The sequence below is a fragment of the Saccopteryx bilineata genome, chromosome 7 (genome assembly GCF_036850765.1).
Source record: "Saccopteryx bilineata isolate mSacBil1 chromosome 7, mSacBil1_pri_phased_curated, whole genome shotgun sequence".
NCBI classification, from domain to species: domain Eukaryota; kingdom Metazoa; phylum Chordata; class Mammalia; order Chiroptera; family Emballonuridae; genus Saccopteryx; species Saccopteryx bilineata.
This window is the reverse complement of record NC_089496.1, coordinates 12,781,920-12,800,772: the sequence shown is the minus strand read 5'-3', so window position 1 is coordinate 12,800,772 and position 18,853 is coordinate 12,781,920. Positions and strand designations below refer to the sequence as shown.

General features: G+C 41.1%; 2 protein-coding genes across 6 annotated transcripts in view; one reads left to right on the top strand and one right to left on the bottom strand.

Annotated features, from left to right (window-relative positions):
• Positions 1-1,153: 1,153 nt before the first annotated feature.
• On the bottom strand, positions 1,154-6,423 carry TMEM60 (transmembrane protein 60). 2 transcript variants are annotated; one of them, XM_066240567.1, is made up of 2 exons: positions 6,214-6,423; positions 1,154-1,846 (listed from the first exon to the last, which is right to left on the bottom strand). In XM_066240567.1, the coding sequence occupies exon 2, from the start codon at positions 1,794-1,796 to the stop codon at positions 1,395-1,397; it is 402 nt and encodes a 133-aa protein (XP_066096664.1). In that variant the 5' UTR covers positions 1,797-1,846; positions 6,214-6,423; the 3' UTR covers positions 1,154-1,394. The 2 variants fall into 2 exon arrangements, with proteins under 2 accessions (XP_066096664.1, XP_066096665.1); XM_066240568.1 differs by lacking the exon at positions 6,214-6,423 and adding an exon at positions 6,022-6,201.
• Positions 6,424-6,607: 184 nt separating this feature from the next.
• PHTF2 (putative homeodomain transcription factor 2) overlaps positions 6,608-18,853 on the top strand; it is a 173,311-nt gene continuing 161,065 nt past the window's right edge. For all 4 annotated transcript variants that reach the window (XM_066240566.1, XM_066240564.1, XM_066240562.1 and 1 more), the window contains exon 1: positions 6,608-6,931. The gene's annotated coding sequence lies outside the window, so the exon portion shown is untranslated. The remainder of the gene's footprint in view (positions 6,932-18,853) is intronic.

The window sequence follows — 18,853 nt, the reverse complement described above, 5'->3', positions numbered from 1 at the left end:
AGCCCAGGGTTTTGAACCGGTGACCTCAGTGTTCCAGGTCAATGCTTTATCCACTGCGCCACCACAGGTCAGGCCAGAACTTCTATTTTTGATTGTTTTATGACCTAGCTCAGGAGTCAGCAAACTACTGCCCACTGGCCATATCGATTTCTTGTTTTCTTCCTGTATGGACTATGAGGCAAGAATGAGGGTTTTTTTGGTGTGTGTGTGACAGAGACAGAGAGAGTGAGGACAGATAGGGATAGATAGGAAGGGAGATGAGAAGCATCAATTCTTCGTTGCGGCACCTTAGTTATTTATTGCTTTCTCATACGTGCCTTGACAGGGGGCTACAGCAGACCGAGAGATCCCTTGCTTAGTCAGCGACCTTGGGCTCAAGCAGGTGAGCCTTGCTCAAACCAGATGAGCCCTCGCTCAAGCTGGCGACCTTGAGGTTTCAAACCTGGGTCCTCCACGTCCCAGTCCAACACTCTATCCACTGTGCCACGACCTGGTCAGGCAAGAAAGAGTTTTGAATGATTGAAACAAAAATCAAAAGAACTTGTCACATGTAAATTATATAAAATTTATAATTCATTTCTAAAATAAAGTTTTATTGGAACAAAGCCACAGTTTATGGTGGTTTTCTCACCACAAAACGTGAATTGAGTAGTTGTAACGGAACACTTAAAATACTATATTTATTATATAGCCCTTTATAGAACAATTTTGCTAACTCCTGGACTAGGTGACTATTTGTATGTGGGCTGTCCTTTTCCTTTTCCCTTTGAGAAATCATATTTAGATAATATGTACATGTGTACAGTTTTTACTAAACTATAAAATCTTCCTGTCAAGTTCCTGCCGTTTTAATAAGCCTCCTCTAATTCATTTGTCCAAAACAGAAGGTAGAGGTAACAAACTTAGCCTAGACAAAAATCCAAACTCTCAAGATTCTTTCCGAATGTAAACATGAAGTAGCACCCCCTAATTATTTCAGTAACCAGTTCTTTTTCCTTCATAATTATTTAGAAGCACAAATGACATTTACTTTGGTTGTAATGGGGCCATGATATATTAAAATTTTACCCAAATATGTAGGTTAAAAGGTTCATATTTACCTTAAATATTGACCCATCATTACAACAGATTATTTAAAAGTCAAGTTGAAATATAAGGTCCAAAACAAACTTTATTTAAATAAGGATAATAAAGATATTAATAACTCAAATATTGAATAATTAAGCTTTTGGTTGACTGAAGCCCATGATTCACCAAGACTATTTTATGGAAGCAGTATAAAACTACATTTGGTATTTTTCTCGGTTTTCTCGTATTCTTCAATCTTGCAAAGATTCAAAACACTTTAATGACAGCTTGTTGAACACAATAAAATAAAATGATGTCCTTAGAACTCAGTCTCTCACAAAAAAGACATTATAGCCAAGCTCTATCAAAGCCCCAGCCAGTAAGGTCCACAAAGGAATGAAGACATAGGACAGATTCATGGTAGTAAACTGTTCCAGTTTAGCACAGAGTGCAAGGCAGAAGGCTAATTTAAGTAACATTGCAATGAGGTACCAAGTTTTTTTTTTAATATTGTGTGATCCATGTCGAGGGTCAAAGCCCGACTTACATCGCCCAGCCATTTTCACAATCAGCATGACCAGAAGTATAGTATCAAATATCCAGACTGGAATAAATATGAGGAACCAGTTCCAAGGTGCTTTCTCATCCAGTTTCAACACCAACATGATCAAGAAGAGTAATGTGAAAAGCCAGGTGAGTAGTACTCTCTGAGCCAAGGACATTCTCATTTAAACAGTTTAAAGAGGCTGCAGCAGCGTCGAAAAATGGGAAATATACCCTAAGAGAAGGAAAGAAAGTCAAGATGGTTTTGATAACAGAAAAAAAAAATAACTTCCATTCTTGGTGGATAAGGCTGGCTTTTTCCCACTCACAGATTTCTTAATTTTGAAAACATTATACCAATCTTCCTTTTAAAACCTGTACAAATTGGTACCTATCTTTGATAGCAGTGTATCCATCATTCCTTTTAGTCCATGACAAAATACAACAGAATGTTTAGTATACTCCCTTAATATAAGCTATTCAAAATGTCTCAAGAACAGTCTGTTGCTTTTTGTTGCCACCTCTGAAGTCTGGGCACTCATAACTTTATTCCTGTATCTCAGGGATGTTCTTAATTTTTAACTTCTTTTTGTACATTTGCACACCTACAAATTTTCATTCAATTTCAAGGAGTACTAAGAAAAAGCATCTAATATGTGAGCAGTGAAAAGGGAGTGGACGGTATCAACCCAAGAGAGGAGAGTTTTAGTAAGAGAATGGTTAATAAAAATGATACTAACATCCTGGCAGGGTAGCTAAGTTGGTTAGAGAGCGTCATCCCAGTACATTAAGGTTAAGAGTCCAATCCCTGGTCAGGGCACATACAAGAATCAACCAGTGAGTGCATAAATAAGTGGAATAACAAATTGATGTTTCTCTTTTTCTTAAATAAGTAAAAATTAAGACGTTAAATAGAATTTAGATTACAAAGAAGTCACCGGGCTAAATAATATAGAATATATTGATAATACTGTATTTTCACAATTTAATCTATGCATCTTTTAAGTTAAAATTTCTCATTTGAATTCTTATAAAACTTATTTTAGTCTTCTTGTAATATTTTATTTGCTTTGTGGTATACTTATTTTACTATTTTCAATAATCAAGATCACTTAGAATTTGACATCTTATAATTATTAGATGCTAAATTATTCAATAATTGGGGCTATTTCTTATATCCCTATCCTGTCTTACTGCTCTATATTTCTGTTTTACTCTAGTACTATATGACTGCTACTGGTTATGTTCTAGAATATATTTTTAAAGGTATTTTTTATTATTCATTTTAGAGAGCAGAGAAAGAGAGAGAGAAGGGGGGAGGAGCAGGAAGCATCAACTCCCACATGTGCCTTGACCAAGCAAGGCTAGGGTTTTCGAATCAGCGACCTCAGCGTTCCAGGTTGATGCTCTAGCCACTGTGTCACCACAGGTCAGGCTAGGATATAGTCTAATATCTGGAAAGCCTAGTACCTACTCACTGTTTTCCAAAATATTTTCTACTATTTAGTCCTTTCATTTTTTTTTTCTTTTTGCGTGTGTGCACGAGAGAGATGGACGGACAGACATACAAGACAGGAAGGGAGAGAGATGAGAAGCATCAGCTCAGAGTTGTAGCACCTTAGTTGTTCATTAATTGCTTTCTCATATGTGCCTTGACCAGGGGCTACAGCAGTGTGAGTGACACGCTGTTCAAGCCAGTGACCTTGGACTCATGCCAGCAACCCTGGGCTTCAAGCCAGCTATCACTAGGCGCAAGCCAGCAACCACGGGGTCATTTCTACGATCCCACACTCAAGCTGATGAGCCTGCGCCCAAGCAGGCAACCTTGGGTCTTCGCACCTGAGTCTTCAGAGTCCCAGGCTGCTGCTCTATCCACTGCACCACCGCAATGGTGGTCAAGCAATTTTTCACTAATTCTTAAAAACTTGGAATTTTGATTGGGAACGCATTAATCTATAACACTGAGATATAAGTAGTAAATTTTCACATATAGGTTTACAGTATATTCTAAACATATTTAAGTTTTTATATCAGTCTTGCGACCATTTGGAAAAAAGGTAAGTAGAGTGTGAAGTCGGGAGACAGACTACAATCTGACCAGGTAATAGTGCAGTGGATAGAGCTTTGGCCTAGGATGCTGAGGACTCACATTCGAAATGCCAAGGTCGCAGGCTTCAGCATAGGATCATAGATATGACCCCATGGTCTCTGGCTTGAGCTCAAAGGTCAAGGGCTTGAAGCCCAAGGTTGCAGGCTTAAGCAAGGCGTCACTTCACTGGCTCAGCTGGATTGTGGTCTGTCCCAGCCCCCGCCCCCCCCCATCAAGGCACATGAGAAGCAATCAATGAAAAGTAAGGTGCTATAACTATGAGCTGATGCTTCTCATCTCTTTCCCTTCCTGTCTGTCTGTCCCTGTCTCTCTCTCTTGCGCGCACACTTAAAAAAAAAAAAAAATAGATTGCATGTGGTTAGGAGTCCACAGAAGATAATACCAGCTCACATTTTACTCCCTCTTGAAATATCTGGAGAAGATTAAAGACATTTAATGAGAAAGAGGAAGGGCCAAGAAGAAATTTTCAGTAAGGGAGAAATCTAAGCATGATTATGAACTCAGGAATATTACCCATTGGGGAGTGACAGATTGAAGATGAGAGAGGAAACCTGATGGAAAGAGAAATAGATCACTGGTGGTTGTGACAGGAACAGCAGCACGGGTGGCAGGAGTAAAAATGCAGAAAGATAAAAAAGGTGGAGAATGTTTAATAAATCAGATTTTAGAACTTGGATGTTTTCTGTTGCATCTCTATTACTTTAAATCAGGGGTCCCCAAACTACGGCCTGCGGGCCACATGCGGCCCCCTGAGGCCATTTATCCGGCCCGCCGCACTTCTGGAAGGGGCACCTCTTTCATTGGTGGTCAGTGAGAGGAGCATAGTTCCCATTGAAATACTGGTCAGTTTGTTGATTTAAATTTACTTGTTCTTTATTTTAAATGTTATATTTGTTCCCGTTTTGTTTTTTTACTTTAAAATATGTGCAGTGTGCATAGGGATTTGTTCATAGTTTTTTTTATAGTCCGGCCCTCCAATGGTCTGAGGGACAGTGAGCTGGCCCCCTGTGTAAAAAGTTTGGGGACCCCTGCTTTAAATAGTGGATGGCTATCATGGTGCAAATGTATATATGTTTTATTTCTATAGTGCCTTATGAGCCACCTAACTCCCTCCTTCCACTTCATACCCATTCACTTGCACTCATCTTGTTTATTTAGCTGGCAGGTTCTTCATACTGGGGGAAAAGCAGATGCTTTTGCTTCTCTGTGCTGGTTGCCTTTTCTAGCTAGAAGATGCCATAGTAGGATGAAAAGGTAGAGAGAGGGGTGTGTACTGATTGGTAACGATGGACTGATTTTATCCTGTAAATTTGCTCAATCCCGATCTCTAATCTATCTGGCTATTTTGCAAACTTTTCAAAAGTTTATGATAATATACTTGTTTATACATAACTTTTGCATCCATTACTGATGAGTCAAGCTTCATTTTTGCCTCGTACAAGTCTGAATAGCAACTAGTCATAGGAAGGGTAGCTGCATGAAATACAGGTGCTTTAAGACTAGAAGTGGAAAGGATGCGAAGAAGTCTTGTAGCAGCTACAATGTAGCTGCATATTTTATAATGTGGGAGGCAACCAAGTTCTGTGTGCACTTGTACTACAATGCCCTCAACCGGAAACACTCCGCTGATATTTAAACGACGCTCGAAGGACTGTTTGCTGGGCTTCAATGATTACATATGACCCTAATTTATAATTTACTAATAAGTCTTCATTAATTTAGGCGGTTGTATTTGTTTCCTTCTACTACTCCTCTTTCTTTTCAAAGGCAGGAGCTTGCATACTCCAAAACAAAAATCTGCTCAATTTAAATATTTTGCATCTGAGGTGGTTATTTCTATAACCTTGAAGAGAGTTAAGTATTATTAGTTCATGTTTCTTTATCCATTGTTAAAACTTTGTGTGGCCCCCAAATGCAGAAACAACTCCGTGTCTCGGTGACAGTTGCGCGCGGACTCACTTGTCCACGGTGATTCCCACACCACCCCCATTTCCCTTCTCTCGCTATTGCTATTGCTCTTCCAAGTGAATTCAACTCCTGCCAAAAGCAGTTTTGTTTAATGAGCCCTCTACACAGAACTCCTCTAAATTTTAGAGTCTAAATAGTCGTTTTCGAAAGGCCCCTGCTGCTAAAACATCCTTCAAAGGAACAACGTTCTCATCTGATTTTCGCGCCTACTAGTCCTAGAACTTCAGGACCTTTCTCAACTATCGTTCCCCTCCATCTTCGAAGGGCGGGGGTCTGCCCGCGGCGCCCCATCCGGCTTCCTCCTCCCCCATTTTGCGATGTGGGCCAAGTACCTTCTGGAGTTGAACGCTGTTCTTGCACGACAGGATCCACGGCGCACTCAGAAGCCGAGTGCCGAACAGGTTTACGTGCTTTGGGGGCTGGGAGTGTAAATGGATGGGGGCGGGGAGGGTGGCGGCGGCGCAGCCCACCCAGGCTTCCGGAGGCCGGTACAGGATGTCAGTTCGTCGGAACCCCAGACTCACCTGGCAGCGCCGCTGGCCGGAGAGCGGAGAGGAGCGCGAAGATCAGGGAATTCGCCAGTTTGGATCCTTGGCCTATTACACACTTTTCCCCCCATTAAATCCAGAACCCGTCACATGATAATCAAGAAATAGGTCTCAGTTCCGCCTCTCCAAACCACCGCGGCAGAAGATTTCTCCTGCTACCTCAGGGCCGCGCCCACATCCGGGGCAGGGTCTCACCGCCCCTGGGCCTACCCTATAGGGAGAGAGGACGTCAATCTGCGTTCAGAGCCCCTTTCCCTGCAGTAATTGGACCATTTGGCCACTAGTGCAAACCAACCGACCTTTCCTTAGTTCAGCTTTGCCAAAAGGGCAGTGATAAAAAAGCCACTTGCCCTGCCGTTTTACTATTACGGGCTAGAAGGAAAGTCAGTCAAAGTACACGCCGAAGTGCCCGCAGTCTCATTGGACAGGAAGATGCCAATCAAACTAGCTAGCGCTCGGATACGCCCCTGCAGGGCGCCCCGCCCGTCCTGCCGCCCTCCCCGCTAGCGCGCGGAGACTGCAGGCTCAGGCACGAAATCCTGCTGGAGAGGGGGTGGGGCGACGGTTGTGGAGGCAGCGCGCCCGCCGGCTACCTCGGTGTGACTTCCAGGTCTCTCGCGGCGGCGGCGGTGCTCTCCTCGGTGTCTCCCGCGCAGCCTAGCTGCCTCCTAGCGGCGCGGCGCACGCTCCTGAGGTGAGAAGCCGCATCACTCGCGCTGGGCGAGGGGTGTGTAGTCGTCGGTTTCTGACAGAATCCCGAGGATGGAGCAGAAGCGGGAGAGCGGCAGGCGGGATGGAGGTCGGGGCTCCGGGGCTGACGCATCGCCCTCTGCCGCCGGTGACGTCCCGAGCAGCCGCCGGCCCCTGCGCCGGGTCAGCTGCGGTCCTTGGCCATCTTCTGGCGGGCGGGAGAGGCTCCTTCGCCGCCGACCCCTGACGGTGAGGGGCCGGAGCCAGCGCCGCCTCGCGCCCTCCGCCCCTCCCGCGGCTGCTCTCCGAGTCCTTCCACTCGCGCCGGCTGGGTGCTCTGCGTCCTGGGGGGCGTGCGGGGCGTCGGGGGGCCGAGCGGGCGGCGGGGAGAGGTGCCGGGGACTGGGGCGCGGGCGCGGGGAGGGTCGCTGCCCGCACGCCCCGAGCGGGCACCGGGTGCCGTTCCGGCGCCGGCACTGCCTGCACGGACGGGGACGCAGCCCGCGGGCCGCCGGCACCTCTCCCCGCCTGGCTTCTGTCTGCCCGCCGGGGACGGTCAGCGTGCTGGTGCTGTGCCTGCTCGTCCTGGCTTTTCCAACTCCACACCTCTTGTGTAACTTCGGGGATCGTGTTGTCACTGAGCTGTCACCCTTTTTATTTTTAGCCTTGCAAGAAAAAGTAGGAACTGCTTTATATCAACAGTAGGGAAGTACAGAATCTGGAACAATTTATTAATTTAAGTATCTACATACCAAGTAATTTTTAAATTCTTTGTGAATGTATTAAAAATTTTGTAGATTTTACGTGTTCCTTTTGTTAATGGTATATCCTGCTTACGTTGAGAGGTTTTTGTTACTAGTGGTACTTTGATTTTATAGGTTTTGGTTAGCTTTACTCCACTAGATGTTTTAAGATTTTTTTCTTTTTCTGTTTTCGTTCCCGCCTGCCCCCCTCCACCAATTTAGGCTACAGCCTTAGGATTTGCTCTTGTTTTTAGGGATTATGTATATTTTAGAAATTTGTTTTCTCTCAAACTGGACCTTTTCATAACCATTTTAAAGTTGGAAAGGGGAATTCTGAGAATTTGGAAACTACTTTAGCTTAGGGAGCTTTAAAAATAGCATAACAATTTGAAATGCTAACTTTCTGGAGTAAGCCCTTGTAAACTGGAGTGGCTCAGCCTCCAGATTCTGGAGGAAAGGAATATGAGTCTGCGGAGAATGAGCCATGTCTGAGACCAGACACAGGTCGGTTCCAGGGAAAATTTCTTGCTGGGGAAATAGCCTGCCTTCCACACAGGTTAAGTTGTCAGCATGCATCAATTGATATTAAGTTAGGTGTTAATAAGGTGGGAAGTCTCAGTATTCTGATTTTTACCACTTTTTAGCAGAGCATGAAAATGTGGTAAGCAAATTAAGTGTAGTGTATAGTGGAGGCACTCCTGCAGAGTCAAGCCTCCAAGAGTAAATTTTTTTTCCTGCCCATACTGGCGCTGGACAGAGAGCCCTAAAAATCCAGTAGATGGCCTAAGCAATTTTTAAACCTTGAACTTTTTGGCTAGCCCGTTTTATGTAAAATTGAAAAGTTGTAACAAATAATGTCTTCACTAGACTGAAAATTCAGGATGGCATGTCAAAAAAACGAGGATCAAAAAATAGTTGGGTTGCTTATATGTATATTATCTCATTTAATTCTTGTATGATCTTATGTTATTGGTACTATGATTACTGTCCTCCTTATTTAATAGATGAGTTAACTAAAACTTAGCTGTTTAAGATCTCTTAGCTAATAAGTTGGTTAAGGTGTGAGTCATGTCCGAGCAATCTGATTACCAAGTCTACATGGTTATGGAGGTTATGCTTTACCACCAACTTCTTAGAGACTTGGTAGAGGGAAACTATTTAGTGGAAAGTAATGCTGCAAAACCATAAACTGTATTGTTACAGATTCAGTAATATTTGAAGATCATTCTATAATAGGCACTGTTGAGTATTGGGTGAAGGGTATAAGGATGGAATCACCTTCCCTGCCTTTCTTTTTTTTTTTTTAGAGAGAGACAGACAGGAAGGGAAAGAGATGAGAAGCATCTACTCGTAGTTGTGGCACTTTACAACCTTGGGGTTTAAGCCAGCGACCTTGGGGTCATGTCTATGATCCCATGCTCAAGCCTGCGATCCTACGCTCAAGCTTGTGATCCTGCGCTCAAGCTGGTGAGCCTGTGCTCAAGCCAGACGAGCCTACACTCAAGTCTACAACCTCAGGGTTTCTAACCTGGGTCCCTAGCATGACCTCAGGGTTTCTAACCTGGATCCTCAGCATCCCAGGTCCACGCTCCATCCACTGTGCCACCACCTGGTCCGGCTATCTCCCCTGTCTTTGAGGAACATTATTTAGTGGGAGAGAGAGAGATTTGAACACATAATGACGATACATGCTATAAGAGACTGCTGTAGAATTTGTGGTTTCGTGGAAAGAGAATTCAGTTAAAGGTGAGACAGATCAGCATAGGAATTCCCGTTTAGCTTGTGACCTTAAACATGATACCAAACCTTTTTCAGCTTCAGTTTCCTTATTTGTTTGGCAGAGAGGATAATACTTCAAAGGGGAGTATTAAGCATGAAAGAAAATATGTAAAGTACTGACATATTGATAAGCCCTGAATAAAGAAAAAAGAACAAATACTTTTAAGAAACAGTGTAGAGTGGGGGTTGTGGGGGTTTAGCAGGGAGCTTATCACTGGAACCTTCAAGGGCAGTAGTACTTTCCATTGCTAGGAAAGGAGAACATTCTACACAGATAGAACAGAAGAAGAGCAGAGATGGTTGAAGGAGTGACAAGTAATTTTGGCTTTGTATAAAAATGTTTGTGAAGGCATAATTTAAGTGGTAATTATACATAAATGTGGCTGGGCAGTGAGTACTACCCAAATTTGCAGGTTGGAAATTACACACATGGATGCTAAAATTACAGGAAAACCTCAACATTTTCAAATCTGTCTAGCTAAGCAACTATGTAATTGTATTTTATTGAGTAATTTCGTTCTAAGCTGGTAAAGAAGACTAATACCACTTGAGTCATTTGCACTTTTATATTTGGGGTTGATTTTAAAAAGAAGAATAATCTTAAAGTGAGTATTGCCTTTCCTTAACCCCTTTACCTAATCTATAGAGTCAATATTGCAAAGTATCCTTTATATAAATGTTGACTGTCTTTTCTGAATTTAAATTTGAGACGTGAAGGTAGGACTGAATGTGTCAAATTGGGCCTGTCCTTGAAAATCAAAGAAAATTCCCATGTTTATATCTTTCCTTCAGGATTGCACAGAACTATAACTGCATTTGATTCATAAATGTGGATCACTTGATGACCAGAATCATATGACTTAAGTTGAAAATAGTAAGTAAATAACATTTAGGAAAGCTGCACTTTAGTCCAAATTGTTAGCCTTGTGCAAATTGCTAAAATGACACAAAATATAGAGGTAAATTTTCAGATGAGAAAAAAACCACTGATGCTTAAAACAGGTAGTTTTAGAGCTAGAAAAGAAAATATGCTGGACTTTATTCTGACTAGTGAACAGGAACTGGGACAGGAAATGGTTGTGGCTGAACCTACTACCTGATGATGATCAGAACATGATTAATTTTGAGATATAATGAGAGGAAGTAAAGGGAAAAAGTGCACTGTATGCAGCTTTCTAGTTTCAGAAACAGTTGGCGAAAGAGGCTATGAAACGTGTATCTATAAGAAAATTTGAAGATATATAGTAGGTGCTTGTATTTATTACACCAATGAAAGGACCTTAGTAAGACATTCACTTTTGGTGTTCTGTAGACCTAGATTCAACTCTCAATTCTTTGTTGTATGACTTTGGGCTCATTATGTAACCACTCTGAAGTTCAGTTTTATTTAGTCATAAACCGAAGATATATATATACTTTGCATGATTTTGAAGATTAAATGAGCTAATGTTTGGAAATTACTTGACACCTTTCCTGGCTTATTAGACTTGATCAGAAAATGATTGGTGCAATTATTTGACTAAGTTGAACAGATTTTAAATACAATTCTATAAGGAAAATCAGAAAATGGAAAACAAAACTTTAAAAATAGTCAATAGGTACTAGGCAGAGTTGAAGAAATAATTGAATCATTGGAACCACATACAGATGGAAGGATCGGAAGGGAGTTTCTCATTCTCAATATTTTTCTGAAGAAAGTAGGTCAGACTCATTAAACCAAGTAGAGTAAATAAATAGGATTTTGCTAATCTAAATAACAATAAGATCACTGAAATTGGGTCCCTAGTACTGTAAATTAAGTATAGAAAAGGGGACTTTTTCCCTCAAATCTCATAACTACCTTTGTATCCTTAAAATTCTTTTAAGAAAAGTTATTAGTTGTACAGTTATAAAGAAGGCTTTAATTGCAAGTAATCCTGGGAGAAAGCAAGTTAATTTATACAGATTTCCTAAGTGTTGATTCCATATATTTCATTTCCTACTATGTATCTGTTGGGCACTGTTTATTTCTGTTGGAAATAAACAAATTTTTCTTCCCAAATCTGTTTTCTCTCTTGTATCATCTGCCCTGATGAATGGTTCTGCTAGTGTTCAGAAATCGTGGAGCATCCTTATTCTTTTATTTCCCATACTTTTTCATGTCTAGTCAATCACTACATATGATCATTTGCTCTACTGGCTATCTTTTAATCATGCCTGTCCCAACACCCACCCCAATTAATAAAAATAAACAATAAAAATCATGGTCGCCACTGACTTATTTCAGGCCCTCATCATTTCTTCCTTAGATTATTGTCATTAGTCTCACTTTTAATTTAGCCTCATACTAATTAATTCCCCACACAGCTTCCTTCTAGAATGATTTTGCTGAAATTCTAACATAACTTATCAAACTTATATCCATAAATTCATGCACATGATAATAAATATTTGACCCCTCCATGGATCTTTAAAAACATAAGACAGTACTAACTGACGTTCATACCTATACCTGGAGTGTGTGTGTGTGAAACTACAAAAATCTTACCTACAAATTTAATTTCTTTTTTTTTTTTTTTTTTTTTTCATTTTTCTGAAGCTGGAAACAGGGAGAGACAGTCAGACAGACTCCCGCATGCGCCCACCGGGATCCACCCGGCACGCCCACCAGGGGCGGTGCTCTGCCCCCCAGGGGGCGATGCTCTGCCCATCCTGGGCGTCGCCATATTGCGACCAGAGCCACTCTAGCGCCTGAGGCAGAGGCCACAGAGCCATGCCCAGCGCCTGGGCCATCTTTGCTCCAATGGAGCCTTGGCTGCGGGAGGGGAAGAGAGAGACAGAGAGGAAAGCGCGGCGGAGGGGTGGAGAAGCAAACGGGCGCTTCTCCTATGTGCCCTGGCCGGGAATCGAACCCGGGTCCTCCGCACGCTAGGCCGACGCTCTACCGCTGAGCCAACCGGCCAGGGCTAATTTCTTTTAATAGAAAGTGGTCTATTTATTTTTGAGTGAGCATCAAGAGTTTATGTCTTTAAAGGAATTTGTGGAATTCATTGGTATAAAATTGTTTATAGCATTCCCTTATTATAATTGTAATGTCTGTAAGATCTGTAGCATTATCTCCCCTTTCTTACTCCTGAATGTTTTTTGTGTATTTTCTCAGTTTTTCCTGTTCAGTCTCGCTAGAGGTTTGTCTGTTTTATTGACCCTTTGAAAGAATAAGCTTTTGGTTTTCTTAATTCATTTTATGTTCTTAATTGCATTCATTTCTATTCTTTAGAATTTCCTTTCTGCTCTTGACTTTGCATTTTATCGTTCTTGACTGGGCTAAAATCTTAAAATGGAAACTAAGTTAATTATTTTCTTCTGACATAATTTTTTTCTTTATTTATTTTTAGTGAGAGAGAGAGGAACAGATAGGGACAGACAGACAGGAAGGGAGAGATGAAAGCATCAATTCTTCATTGTGGTACCATAGTTCATTGATTGCTTTCTCACATTTGCCTTGACTGATGTGTGTGGGGGTTGGGTTGGCTCCAGCCAAGCCAGTGACCCCTGCTCAAGCCAGCAGCTTTGGGCTTAAGCCAGCAACCGTGGGGTCATGTCTATGATCCCACATTAAAGCCAGCAGCCCCATGCTCAAGCTGGTAAACCCATGCTCAAGCCGGCAATCTTGGGGTTTCAAACCTGAGTCCTCTGCATCCTTTTCCTTTCTATTCAGTTAAAAAATTCTTGCTGGTTTTCTTTTTCTTTTTCTTTCTTTCTTTTTTTTTTTTTTTTTACTCTTTTTTTTGACAGAGACAGAGAGAGAATCAGAGAGAGGGATAGACAGGAAGAGAGATGAGAAGCATCAGTTCTTTGCTATGGCATTTTAGTTGTTCATTGATTGCTTTCTCATATGTGCCTTGACTGTGGGGCTACAGCAGACCGAGTAACCCCTTGCTCAAGCCAGCGACGTTGGGTCCAAGCCAGTGAGCTTTGCTCAAACCAGATGAACCTGCACTCAAGCTGGTGACCTTGGGGTCTTGAACCTGGGTCCTCCACATCCCAGTCCAGCACTCTGTCCACTGGGCCACCACCTGGTCAGGCCTTGCTGGTTTTCTTTGTGGTTTGTTCTTTGAACCTCATTAGGTATTTAGAAGTTTGTACATGAGCTTCCAAATATTTGAGTATTTTTCAGATACTAATTTCTGATGTAATTTCACTGGGGTAAAAAAATAACATACATAGTATGATTTGAGTCATTTTAAATTTATTGAGGCTTGTTTTATAGCCCAGAATATGGTCAGTCTTGGTAAATGATTTATGTTTACTTGAAAAAAATGTTGGATGTTCTATGATTGTCAGTCAGATCAAGTTGATCGATACACTTATTCACATCTTCTCTATGCTTACTGATTTTATGTGTACTTGTTTTATCAGTTTTTGAGAGGGGTGTTGAAATTTCTGACTGAATAAGGACTTGCCAATTTTTCTTTTAGTTCTGTGAGTTTGGCTCATACATTTGGAAGTTCATTATTAGATGACTGCATATTTGGGATATAATCTTTTGATGAATTGGATCCGTTTATCATTGTGAAATCGCTCTCTGGTAATATGCTTTAATCTGCAGTCTACTTTGTCAGTATTGCCACTCCAGCTTTCTTTTTAATAGTAGTAGCATGGAGCTTTTTCCATCCTTATACTTTTCACCTATTTGTGAGTTTATAGTTAATGTGGATTTCTAGTAGATAGCATATAGTTGGGGTCATGCTTTTTAAATTGTTTTTTCTTTTAAAGTTTTTTTTTTATTATTCATTTTTAGAGAGGAGAGAGAGAGACCGAGAGAGAGGAGAGAAAGACAGAGAGAGAGAAGGGGGGAGGAGCCGGAAGCATCAACTCCCATATGTGCCTTGACCAGGCAAGCCCAGGGTTTCGAACCAGCGACCTCAGCATTTCCAGGTCGATGCTTTATCCACTGCGCCACCACAGGTCTAAATTGTTTTTTAATGTCTGCTTTTTAATTTAGACCATCTATACTTAATGTAATTATTGATATTGTTGAGTTTAAATCTACCATCTTTTTTTTTGTGGCATAGAAGAGAGAGTCAGAGAGAGGGACAGATGGGGACAGACAGACAGGAAGGGAGAGAGATGAGATTCTTTGTTGCGGCTCCTTAGTTGTTCATTGATTGATTTCTCATATGTGCCTTGACCAGGGGCTACAGCAGACGGAGTGACCCGTTGCTCAAGCCAGCAACCTTGGTCTCAAGCTGGTGAGCCTTGCTCAAACCAGATGAGCACATGCTCAAGCTGGTGACCTCGGTGTCTCGAACCTGGGTCCTCCACATCCCAGTCCGATGCTCTGTCCATTGTGCCATTGCCTGGTCAGGCTAAATCTACCATCTTGATATTTGTTTTTTATTTGTCCTTTCTGTTCTTTGTTCTTTGCCCTTTTTTTATGTTTTGTTTTGGTATTTGATTATTTTTATGTGTCTCCCTCCTCTGTTGGCTTATTTATTATATTTTTTTGAGTTGTATGTTTGTTTGTAGTAACTGTATACATCTTTTAACTTAACCGTCAACTTCACATACCTGTAAGAACCTTATAACAGAATAGTTTCATTTCCCCCTCTCACCCTTTGTGCTATTTTTATACATTTTAGTTCTATATATGGTAGAAACTTCACAATATACTTTTAGCTTTTAGCTGTAAAAACTCAATTCTTTTTTAAAGGGATTTAAAAATAATTTTTAGAAAAAGAATTTAATTACATGTTTACCATTTTGAAGCCTATTTATTTATTTATTTATTTTGGTAATTCCTTCTCCATCAGCTATCATTTTCCTTCTTTCTGGCGTTCTTCCTTAAGCATTTCTTGTAGTGTTGAACTATTGCTGATGAATTCCTTCGGCTTCTATATTTTTGAAAAAAAATTCTTGACTTCATTTTTTTACTTCAATTTTGAAATATGTTTCTGGTGAGTATAGAATTTTAGATTGATATTTTTTTTTTCAGGACTTCAGTGATATTGTTCCACTGCCTTCTCATTTGCATTTTTCCAGCATGAAATCTACTGTTTTCCTTATTTATTTATATTGAAAGTATATTTTTTAGCTGGCTACCTTTAAGATAATTTACCATTGGTTTTAAACACTTTTATTATGATATGCTTTGTGTAGTTTTATGTTTCTTATGCTTGGGGTTTGTTAAGCTTCTTGGATTTATATATTTATCATTTTAATCAAAGTTAGAAAATGTTTGGTCATTGTTTCCTCAAAAAGTTGTTCTGGCCTGACCTGTGGTGGTGCAGTGGATAAAGCGTCGACCTGGAATGCTGAGGTCGCGGGTTCAAAACCCTGGGCTTGCCTGGTCAAGGCACATATGTGAGTTGATGCTTCCTGCTCCTCCCCCCTTTCTCTCTCTCTCTCTCTTTCCTCTAAAATGAATTAAAAATAAAAAAGTTGTTCTGTCTTCCTTTACCCTCTCCTCTCATTCTGATATTATAGTACTCCGTTTGATAATGTCCCACAGCTAACTGATGCTGTTTGGTTTTTTAAAGTCTATTTTCCCTCCTTGTTTCATTGTAGATGTTGTCTATTGCTGTGTCCTCAGGATTACTAACCTTTTCTTCTACTAGTTTCTGATCTGCTTGTAATCTCATCCAGTGTATTTTTCTTATTAGATATTGTATCTTTCATCTCTAAAAGTCCTATTTCAATCCCATTTATGTCTTCCATGTCTCTCCTTAACATGCTCATGTTTTCGACAGGAGAGAAAGAGATGAGAAGCATCAACTCACAGTTGTGGCATTTCAGTTGTTCATTGATTGCTCTCTCATACGTGACTTGACTGGGATGCTCCAGCTGTGCCAGAGACCCCTTGCTAAAGCCAGCGACCTTTGGGCTCAAACCAGCAACCATATGGTCATGTCTGTAATCCCATACTCAGCCGGCAACCCATGCTCAAGCCGATGAGCCCACACTCAAGCTGGTGACCTTTGGGTTTCGAACCTGGATCCTCAGTGTCCCAGGTTGACATTCTATCCATTGTGTCACCACCTGGTCAGGCACTAATGTTTTCTTCTACTTTTTTTTTTTTTTTGAATTTTTGAGGAGTTTATTAATTAGCTGGCTAGCTACATGGGGCACAATCCTAAATCATGTAGGCACTCATACAGTTCTGTGCCTGCTTTTTTTTTTTTTTTTTTTTGCGTTTTATTTTTTATTTTTGTATTTTTCTGAAGTTGGAAATGGGGAGGCAGTCAGACAGACACCCGCATGTGCCTGACCGGGATCCACCCGGCATGCCCACCAGGGGGTGATGCTCTGCCCATCTGGGACGTTGCTCTGTTGCACCCAGAGCCATTCTAGCGCCTGAGGCAGAGGCCATAGAGCCATCCTCAGCGCCGGGCCAACCTTGCTCCAATGGAACCTTGGCTGCAGAAGGGGAAGAGAGAGACAGAGAGGAAGGAGAGGGGGAGGGGTGGAGAAGCAGATGGGCGCTTCTCCTGTGTGCCCTGGCCGGGAATCGAACCCGGGACTCCTGCACACCAGGCTGACGCTCTACCACTGAGCCAACAGGACAGGGCCTCTTCTACATTTTAATCTCGTTTGTGTCTTCCATATTTCTCCTTAACATGCTCATGTTTTCTTCTCCTTTCTTGAATATATATAATCTATAATAGGCATTTAAAAAAATTGTGGTAAAAACTGACCAGGCGGTGGCGCAGTGGATAGAACGTTGGACTGGGATGCAGAGGACCCGGGTTCAAGACCCCGAGGTCGTCAGCTTGAGTGTGGGCTCATCTGGTTTGAGGAAAAGCCCACCAGCTTGAACCCAAGGTTGCTGGCTCCAGCAAGGGGTTAGTTACTCGGTCTGCTGAAGGCCCGCGGTCAAGGCACATTTGAGAAAGCAATCAATGAACAACTAAGGTGTTGCAATGCACAATGAAAAACTAATGATTGATGCTTCTCATCTGTCTCCGTTCCTGTCTGTCTGTCCCTGTCTATCCCTCTCTCTGACTTACTCTGTCTCTGTAAAAAATAAATAAATAAATAAATAAAATTGTGGTAAAAACGTAGCATAAAATTTATCATCTTAATCACTTAAAATGTACACTTCAGTAGAATTAAGTATATTCATGTTGTTGTGAAAGAGTTCTCTAGGACTTTTTCATCTTTCAAATCTAAAACTTTATATCCATTAAACAACTTTTTTTTCTTCCCCCCATATCCAGGCAGCTACTCTTCTACTTTCTGTCTCTACACATTTGATTGCATAGGTACTTCATATAAATGGAATCATACAGTATTTGTCTTTTTGTAATTAGCTTATTCTGCTTATTATAATGGCCTGAAGATTCATCCATGTTGTAGCATGTGACGGGATTTCCATTAAAGCTGAATGACATTCTGTATACTACTTTTTTTTTTTAATTTTTATTTTATTTATTCATTTGAGAGAGGAGAGAGAGGGAGGGAGGGAGAAAGAGAGAGAGGAGAGAGAGAAGGGGGGAGGAGCTGGAAGCATCAACTCCCATATGTGCCTTGACCAGGCAAGCCCAGGGTTTCGAACCGGCGACCCCAGCAATCCAGGTTGACGCTTTATCCACTGCTCCAGCACAGGTCAGGCCATTTTATTTTTTTTATATATGATTTTTTAAAATTCATTTTTAGGGGGGAGGGAGAAGGAAGCATCAACTCCCATATGTGCCTTGACCAGGGTTCTGAAATGAAGACTTCAGCATTCCAGGTCAATGTGTTATCCACTGCGCCACCACAGGTCAGGCCTAGAGTATATTTTCTTTATCCATTCTTCCATTGGTAGACATTTTGGGTTGCTTCTACCTTTTGGCTTTTGTGAACATGGATATGCAACTATTTCTTCAAGATCATGTTTTCATGTCTTTTGGATATATACCCAGAAGTGGAATTGCTGGATCATATGGTAGTTCTATTTTTAATTTTTCGAACAATCTCCATACTCTTTTCCATGGTGGTTGCACCACTTTACCATTCTACCAATAGTGAACAAGGGTTCCAGTTTTTCTACATTATGGACAGCATTTGTAATTTTTTTTTGTTTGTTTATGCTAGCTACCCTACTTAGGTGTGAAGTGGTATCTCATTATGGTTTTGATTGGCATTTCCTAATGATTAGTGATACTGAGCATCTTTTTATATTATTATTACCATTTGTACATTATCTTTGAAAAAATGTCTATTCAGGTTATTTGCTCTCTTGAATTGAGTTATGTGATTTTTTTGTCATTGTAGAAGTTCTTTATATATTCAAGATTAACTATTTATTAGATATATAATTTGCAAATATTTTCTGTCATTCTGTAGGTTGCTTTTTCACTTTGTTGATTATGTCCTTTGATGGGAAAAAGTTTTTAAGTTTGATATGTCCTATTTATCTATTTTTGCTTTTTTTATTTGCCTTT

Coding starts and splice junctions, on each gene's coding strand:
- TMEM60 (XM_066240567.1), bottom strand. CDS start 1,796: ATGAGAATGTCCTTGGCTCAGAGAGTACTACTCACCTGGCTTTTCACA.